This window comes from Ochotona princeps, chromosome 2, assembly GCF_030435755.1.
Source record: "Ochotona princeps isolate mOchPri1 chromosome 2, mOchPri1.hap1, whole genome shotgun sequence".
Lineage (NCBI taxonomy): Eukaryota > Metazoa > Chordata > Mammalia > Lagomorpha > Ochotonidae > Ochotona > Ochotona princeps.
In genome coordinates, this window is record NC_080833.1 from 102780308 (window position 1) to 102788878 (window position 8571).

The 8571-nt window shown below is 49.6% G+C and overlaps 1 protein-coding gene across 1 annotated transcript in view; it reads left to right on the plus strand.

Moving 5' to 3' along the window:
• Positions 1-7987, plus strand: part of NOTCH2 (notch receptor 2) — a 157358-nt gene extending 149371 nt beyond the window's left edge. The window contains exons 29-34 of the mRNA XM_058660137.1: positions 285-381; positions 1480-1648; positions 3267-3568; positions 4581-4728; positions 5310-5407; positions 6267-7987. Coding sequence (XP_058516120.1) covers positions 285-381; positions 1480-1648; positions 3267-3568; positions 4581-4728; positions 5310-5407; positions 6267-7658 — 2206 coding nt within the window. The 3' untranslated portion in view covers positions 7659-7987. The remainder of the gene's footprint in view (positions 1-284; positions 382-1479; positions 1649-3266; positions 3569-4580; positions 4729-5309; positions 5408-6266) is intronic.
• Positions 7988-8571: the final 584 nt, after the last annotated feature.

The window sequence follows — 8571 nt, forward strand, 5'->3', positions numbered from 1 at the left end:
TGAACACAAGACGAGGATTTAGCTATTAGGCTTTCGTGCCAGGCCCAGTGCTTGGCTTATGTTTTGAGGCACACTGGTGTGTTAAGCTCTTGCTCAGTGGGAAGGGAGAGGGTGAATGCTCAGGATGTGTCACATGGAATGTCACCCTTCCTGTCTAAGACACGGTCTCTAGAAGTCAGTATAACCAGGAGAGTGTCTTGACAGAAAAGGTGTTAGAAGTCACCTGTTTGGGCTTGGGGTGTAACCTCTGCTCTTGTATTTTCCTTTTTGTAAAATCATATCAGGAATCTCTCAGTACAAGTCTCAGAGTCCAACCTAATTGTTTCTGGAACAAGTGGCCACTGGGTTGACGATGAAGGACCCCAGCCAAAGAAGGCCAAGGTAAGCCAGCAGTGGCCGAGCCACCACAGCCGGTCGTCACATTTCAGATGGCTTTGCTTTGGCTCCAGGGTGTCCTGGCAGCTGGCAGAGGCTGATAGAATTTGTGTGTTGCTCAGAAAATGGCCCTCCCAGGTTCTTACAACAGCAGCGATCCGGAGTTATTTGTGCATGTTCCTTGGAGGTTGTTAGCCATGATCCCTCCTTAAGTGTCAGGCTGATATATTGGGTGTGTAATAGCAGTTTCTTTAACATTGACCTTTCTGAGCACTCCTGTAAGAGAAGGTGGAATTTAACAATGGCAGAAAGCCAGTGCCCATGGGTTTTGGAGGCTCTGCATGTTGAGGCTGATGTAGAGACACAACTCTCCATGGCTGAGAGCCAGTGGAATGTGATAGTTGTCAATGTGTCTCTGTTATAATCAAAACTGGATTAAGTTCAGAACTTTGCTTCTTGGTACCCAGCAAGCCACTGAACCTTTTTGTATTTAGTTAGCCTTGTCTGTAAAATGCAAATGCCGATATATCCATGTTCCCCGAGTTGTGAGGATTACATCTATCACGTGGTATAATGTGCTTTTATCTATTTCCTGTCATGTACTAAACACTCAGTGAAGGTAACTGCTGTTAAGTGGTCCTAATTATGATTGTTGAGCAAACTTTCCTGCTCTGCAGTGGGTACTGCAGTAAGTACAGGGAAGCAACTTTAAACAAGATCTATTAAGGATCTTCTCAAGATCCTCAAAGTCTCATGCTATAGACTGGGTCTTAGAGAATTAGAAGAAACCATTGCACATTGCAGGCAGAAGGAGCAACATGGGCAGAGGCCCAGGAGAAGAAGATGGAACTTTTGGAGTCTATAGGTGGTTTATTAAAGCTAACCCTCAGGGTCTACCATGGGAACATGGGAACAATTGTCCTGAGAATGCATGAGAGGTGAATAGGAATTACATCTTGAGGAGCCGTGTAAGGCCAGGGTGCACTGCTGTCTGGCGGGTGAGGGCCGGCAGAGAGTGAACTGGGTGGTTAGTGAATCAGAAGATGTGGTGGGGGTGAGGGGTAAGCTCCTGTCAGCAGCATGCGAAGGCAGTTTTCCTTTCAGGCTGAAGACGAGGCTCTGCTGTCAGAGGAGGATGATCCCATTGATCGGCGCCCCTGGACACAACAGCACCTTGAAGCTGCAGACATCCGTCGGACACCATCACTGGCCCTCACTCCTCCTCAGGCAGAGCAGGAGGTGGACGTGCTGGACGTGAACGTCCGGGGCCCAGGTCAGCACCCCCTCAGCCAGGCAGTGGCTGCTTGTCCCTAGGCGTGCCCTGTCTGGTAGTAGTACACCCCGTCCTGGCCTCATGTGCTCCAGGCCAGCCGAGGAAATGGCTACTTAAAGAATACAGGCATGCTGATGTCATCACCTCAGCAGGAAAGCAAGGAGTGCATCCTTTGTCAGATACAGAAAATGGGCCGATTAAGTGGGCTGCCTCTTACAAGGGTAAGAGTTCATGCAAAGCTGAGCACCACGTCATGACATTTTAGTCAATGATGTACCACATAAAGGGTGGTAATCCCATAGAATTATAAAACCTGAAATTCCAGCCACCATGCGGTCCTCGTAGTTTGTTTCTGTGTACTTGTGCTGCTCCCACCGCAGGATAGACTAGAAGTCAGGATAGATCACCGCCCCACAGGGAGGTGTGCCTGCAGCTAGATGATACACCTCGAGTGTACAAAGGTACTTCACAAAACCGAAACTGCAATCAAAATAGTATCTTTGTGCAACAGATTTTCTAAATTCATGTACTGTTTTCCCCTAATGCACATTTCAATGAGCTTTTTGAAAATCGTTTAAGGGTATGGATTTCAAAAAATTTTGGACCAAAATATGCATAACTTTCACTTCTATTTTTTTTTCACACACTTTTTGAAGTACCCGTTTAGTTCTTAGTTAAATTTGGGTACACATGATTCATTAAGTGTACAATTTATTTATCTTTTTAAAGATTTTATTGTTATTGGAAAGCCTGATATACAGAGAGGAGGAGAGACAGAGAGGAAGATCTTCCATCCAATGTTTCACTCCCCAAGTGAGCCGCAACGGGCCGGTGCGCGCCGATCCGATGCCGGGACCAGGAACCTCTTCCGGGTCTCCCACGCGGGCACAGGGTCCCAAAGCTTTGGACCGTCCTCGAATGCTTTCCCAGGCCACAAGCAGGGAGCTGGATGGGAAGTGGAGCTGCCGGGATTAGAACCGGCGCCCATATGGGATCCCGGCGCTTTCAAGGCGAGGACTTTAGCCGCTAGGCCACGCCGCCGGGCCCAAGTGTCCAATTTAAAATAACATACCCCTTAAAAGTTTACCTGAGACAAGAACACCCCACTTAATAAGAGTCTTCAATCCCACCACTACTTTTTTTTTTTTAAAGATTTATTCAGTTTATTACAAAGTCAGATATACACAGAGGAGGAGAGACAGAGAGGAAGATCTTCCATCCGATGATTCACTCCCCAAGTGAGCCGCCAGGAACCTGGAACCTCTTCGGGGTCTCCCACGCGGGCACAGGGTCCCAAGGCATTGGGCCGTCCTCAACTGCTTTCCCAGGCCACAAGCAGGGAGCTGGATGGGAAGTGGAGCTACCGGGATTAGAACCGGCACCCATATGGGATCCCGGGGCGTTCAAGGCGAGGACTTTAGCTGCTAGGCCACGCTGCCGGGTACCCCCATCACTACTCTTTATAGAAATGATATTGTAAGAAGAGGCCAAAGTAAAGCTCATTGAAGTTCAAGAAGTTTTTTTCCCCTGAGAATAATTTTATTCAATTAGAATTAGTCCAACCCTGTGCTTAACCCGGTTCTCAGTCAGTATTTCTTGGTATTGTGCTTTCCCACAGATGGGTGCACCCCACTGATGCTGGCCTCTCTCCGAGGAGGCAGCTCCGACGTCAGTGATGAAGATGAAGATGCTGAGGACTCTTCTGCCAACATCATCACAGACTTGGTCTTCCAGGGTGCCAGCCTGCAGGCCCAGACCGACAGGACCGGCGAGATGGCCCTACACCTTGCAGCCCGCTACTCGAGGGCTGATGCTGCCAAGCGGCTCCTGGATGCGGGCGCAGATGCCAACGCACAGGACAACATGGGCCGCTGCCCTCTGCATGCAGCAGTGGCAGCTGACGCCCAAGGAGTCTTTCAGGTAAAGACCCTGCGGAGAGGTGATCTGAATAGGAAGAGTTCCTTAGGGGTCTGTGGAATTTTGGTTTCGGTATAGTACTTGGTGTATGTTTGAATTCCTGCAGTGATTCTTTGAGTGATAGGAGCAAGTATTCCAGCCAAACATGCAAGATAAGAAAGCAGGGAAAAGAGGCAGGCAGCTGACCCAGCTGTGTAGTGAGTGGCAGTGGTAGAGCCAGCTGGACAGATGATATTCTCATGTACCAGGGTGCTCCCAGATACTTAGCGGGGAGTGGTCCTGCTCCGAAGCCTTGCACTCTTAGCTGCTCCCTGCATGTCTGCATCAGTGTGCGGGTGTCCAGCTGCTCACCAGCGGTTTGTGTGACATGAGTTGACAGACTCCTTCTTTATGAGACTGTGTTCACCCTTACAAGGAAACTAGAAGCATTCTGAATAATCTGCAATTAGAACTGTGATATATTCCCATTTTATTATTTTTTCCTTAGAAACTAGAAATACAGGGCCTAGCATTCTGACACAGTGGGTTAAGCTGCTGCCCACAATCCCAGTATTGTATATGAATACTTGAACACAGGTTCAAATCCTGGCCACTCTGCTTCCTATCCAGCTGCCTGCTAATGCACCTGGAAAGCAACAGAATACGGCCTGAAGGCTTGGGCCCCTGTGCCTGTGTGGGAGTCCTAGGTAGAATTCCAGGTAGTTGTCGTCAGCCTTGCCCAGCCCATCATGGTGGGCATTTGGAGAGCGAACCAACAGATGAAAATCTCTCTGTCCCTGCCTCTGTCTCTTGGATGAATAAATAAAATTTTTGAACAAAATAGAAGTATGTCAGTATTGTTTGGGACACTGTTTTTGAGCATTCATGTGTTGGTTTATTAATTCACTCAACTAAGGAATGTTGCTGATCCGCCCTGACAGGATCTTGGAAGCAGGGCTGTTGAGACTTGCCCTGCCTTCAAGGAGCTTAGTGCCACGACGGCTCAGATGTGCCTGCTTCTCCTCTTGGTTTCTAGATTCTGATCCGCAATCGAGTAACAGATCTAGATGCCAGGATGAATGATGGAACCACACCGCTGATCCTGGCTGCCCGCCTGGCTGTGGAGGGCATGGTGGCCGAACTGATCAACTGCCAAGCCGATGTGAACGCCGTGGATGACCATGGTAGGGATGAGAGGCAGGAATCCAGATCCTTGCTTGTAGTCTCCAAGGGGACTTGTTACACCAGCCTTAAAGAACTCTCTAAGAACCACGTCTGTTAGAATCACTCATTCTTTAACTTACACATTCATTTGTTCCCATCAACAGGCTGGGTTCAGAGGAGAGATTTTTAGTGAGGGTTCTTAGACCGACCTCAAAACAAGTCTGTGAAAGGTTTGCCACTGTAGGTTGAGGTACATCATTCTTGGCGAGGACTAAGGGGAGTTGCAGAGTATCTTAAATGTGCATCCTAGGGTGTAGTATAAAGGTTATTGTCTCCACTGTTTGCAAAGCAGGTTCTGCCCTATGGACGCCGTGCATGTCACATCCAAGTGCTGCTTGTTGGTCAAGGTCTGCTGATGCTGGGGTACCAGGCCTGAAGTACTCCTTAGGGCAAAGAAAGATGAGGAAGATCCTTTTGTTGTTCATGCCGCTGGTCCTCTGGGGAGTCAGGGCTCCTCATGCAAGCCCTGAGTCGCTGCCTCCTGTGCCTAGGACTTTGCCTTCCTCCGTCTGTCTGCTGACGAGAATCCTTTCCCCTACAGGAAAATCTGCACTTCACTGGGCAGCTGCAGTCAACAACGTGGAGGCAACTCTTTTACTATTGAAAAATGGAGCTAACCGAGACATGCAGGACAACAAGGTACAGCCTGTGGGCTTGGAGCGTGGGGATGTTCAAAGCAGAGCCCCAGTCATCAGGGCCTGCTCTTTTCCTGTGCAGCTGCTCTTGTGGTCAGTAAAGAGAAAGAGGGGCGTGTGTGGGAGGTTGGGCAGGGCTGTCGGTATGTCTGGGCCGTGCCAAGAAGGAGTGTAGGGCATCCTGAAGCTGATGTTAGCCTGTCTGCTTTTTCTCTTGTCGGAGATGTCTTTTTATCAGTTTCCCCTTTTTTCATGCTCACGTCTTTTTCTCTTGCTGGTTTTCTTTCATGTTTTTCCCTGTAGTCTGTCTGTCTTTGGTGGTGGTGTGATGTCTGTGTGTCTGTCCATAGGAACCGTGGTGTTTCCCACGTGTTTTTTCCCTCTGAGTTGTTTTGATCATGCTTCCCTTCCCTCATTCATCAACTCTTGGTGCCTTCCTGTTTTCTCTTATTCAGTTGTTTCCTACATGTATTTCATCTCCCCTTTCTTATATTCTTTGTCTCATTTATCCCAGTTCTGTGTGTTACAGTTTCCTCTCTCCCTGCTTTTTTTTGAGTCTAACTCCTTTTTCTCTAGAGATCTTATTTTGGTTAGCTGGGGACTCTTCTGAGTGAGTCTGTGCCAGGGCATGCTTTGTTTCATGAATTCTTAGTTGAGGAGACGCAACGCTTCAAGGACAAGATTGGCTTTTAGGAAGAGACGGTCTCTTTCTGTATGTGTGTACACCACAGCTGTGTGTTCAGAGAGGGCCAGATGTGCAGCACCTTGGTGGTATTAACATGTTGTCTCAGAGGATGAAGAGCAGGGATAGTGTGTTCTCAAGAGCATTGTTTAAACATGCTTTGTGTGGGCCTCCTCTGTAGGAAGAAACGCCTTTGTTCCTTGCCGCCCGGGAGGGGAGCTATGAAGCAGCCAAGATCCTCTTGGACCACTTTGCCAATCGGGACATCACAGACCACATGGATCGTCTCCCCCGCGATGTGGCCCGGGATCGCATGCACCATGACATCGTGCGCCTCCTGGATGAATACAATGTGACCCCCAGTCCCCCGGGCACAATGCTCACCTCTGCCCTGTCACCCGTCATCTGCGGGCCCAACAGGCCCTTCCTCAGCTTGAAGCACACCCCGATGGGCAAGAAGCCTCGGCGGCCCAATGCCAAAAGTGCCATCCCCACCAGCCTACCTAACCTTGCCAAGGAGGCCAAGGAGGCCAAAGGTAGCAGGAGGAAGAAATCTCTGAGTGAGAAGGTCCAGCTGTCTGAGAGCTCGGTGACGTTATCCCCTGTTGATTCTCTGGAATCCCCTCATACATACGTTTCTGATACCACGTCCTCCCCAATGATCACATCCCCCAGCATCTTGCAGGCCTCCCCCAACCCTATGTTGGCCACAGCAGCTCCCACGGCCCAAGTCCATGCACAGCATGCACTGTCTTTCTCCAACCTTCATGAGATGCAGCCTTTGGCTCATGGCGGAGCCAACACTGTGCTCCCCTCAGTGAGCCAGTTGCTCTCCCACCACCACATTGTCCCCCCAGGCAATGGCAGTGCAGGGAGCTTGGGTAGGCTCCATCCAGTCACTGTCCCAGCAGACTGGATGAACCGTGTAGAGGTGAATGAGACCCAGTACAATGAGATGTTTGGTATGGTCCTGGCTCCAACTGAGGGCACCCACCCTGGTATAACCCCCCAGAGTAGGCCGCCTGAGGGGAAGCACATAGCTCCCCCACGGGAGCCCTTACCCCCTATTGTGACTTTCCAGCTCATCCCCAAAGGCAGTATTGGCCAGTCCACTGGGGCTTCCCAGACTCAGTCCAGCTGCCCTCCAGCTGTTGCAGGCCCCTTGCCCACCATGTACCAGATTCCAGAAATGGCCCGTTTGCCTGGTGTGGCTTTCCCTACTGCCATGATGCCCCAGCAGGAGGGGCAGGTAGCTCAGACAATTCTCCCAGCCTATCACCCTTTCCCAGCCTCTGTGGGCAAGTACCCCACACCCCCTTCACAGCATAGCTATGCTTCCTCAAGCGCTGCTGAGCGAACACCCAGTCACAGTGGTCACCTCCAGGGGGAGCATCCGTACCTGACACCATCCCCAGAGTCTCCTGACCAGTGGTCAAGTTCATCACCCCACTCTGCTTCTGACTGGTCAGATGTGACCACCAGTCCTACTCCGGGAGGTGCTGGAGGTGGTCAGCGGGGACCTGGGACCCACATGTCTGAGCCACCACACAACAACATGCAGGTGTATGCATGAAGGAGTCTGCCTCAGGTGGAGGACCAGAACTGCCGATTGTAAATGCTGCTGAGGAACAAATGAAGGTCATTCGGGAGAGAAATGAAGAAATCTCTGGAACCAACTTCTGGAGGCAGGAGGGAGAAGATGCTTCTCTCTCTCAGATAATACAAGAGAAGCAGCTGTTGCACTTCACCGGGCAGCCACAGGGTTTTGTTGGGAGCAACATGGCTCCTGCTAACCTCTTGCCCGTCGACCCAAGTTCATGGAAATGCAAGAAGAATATAAGCCCTGATGCCGTGTTTAGTCTCTTCTGGTCGGAGAATAAGATGTTGTGCCTGTTGTTGCCCAGACATAAGCCCCATCCACAGAAAGATCCTGCACTCAGAGTCCTGTTGGGAATGGTGCCCTGGAATTCTGCCCGAGTTGACTTATCTTCTCATCTTGGAAGTTGCTTCGACTTCATTTGGTGCTTCTGTTTTTGCACCTCTTGGTGGTTGTAGCTCCACCAGCGTGTTACAGGACGAGACCTTTATGCTTTTGATCATGCCTACCTAGAGAGCAACTTCATCTCCCTTTCCCCCCCACATCACTGCAAGTCCCACAGGGTTTGGATTTTTGAGCATAAACCTTTCCAGATGCTTCTTTGGAAAATGGACACATGACATTCTCCTACCTATCTCATTCCTAGAAAGAGAAGGAGAACAGAAATATTAGTCTTTGAACCAGATTTGGGGATAGGATATTAAGGCTGCACCTTAATCCTCTTACCAGAATGCAGGACTTTATATAAATTTTATCAGGTAGGATACAGGTCAGTTGCTTTTTACTCAGTATGAAGTTTTGTCCTTGGTAACCTAGGTACTGTGATCCTTTCACTTAAAAAAAAAACAAACAAAAAAAAAAACTGGCAGAAGAGTGGAGATTTTGCAAT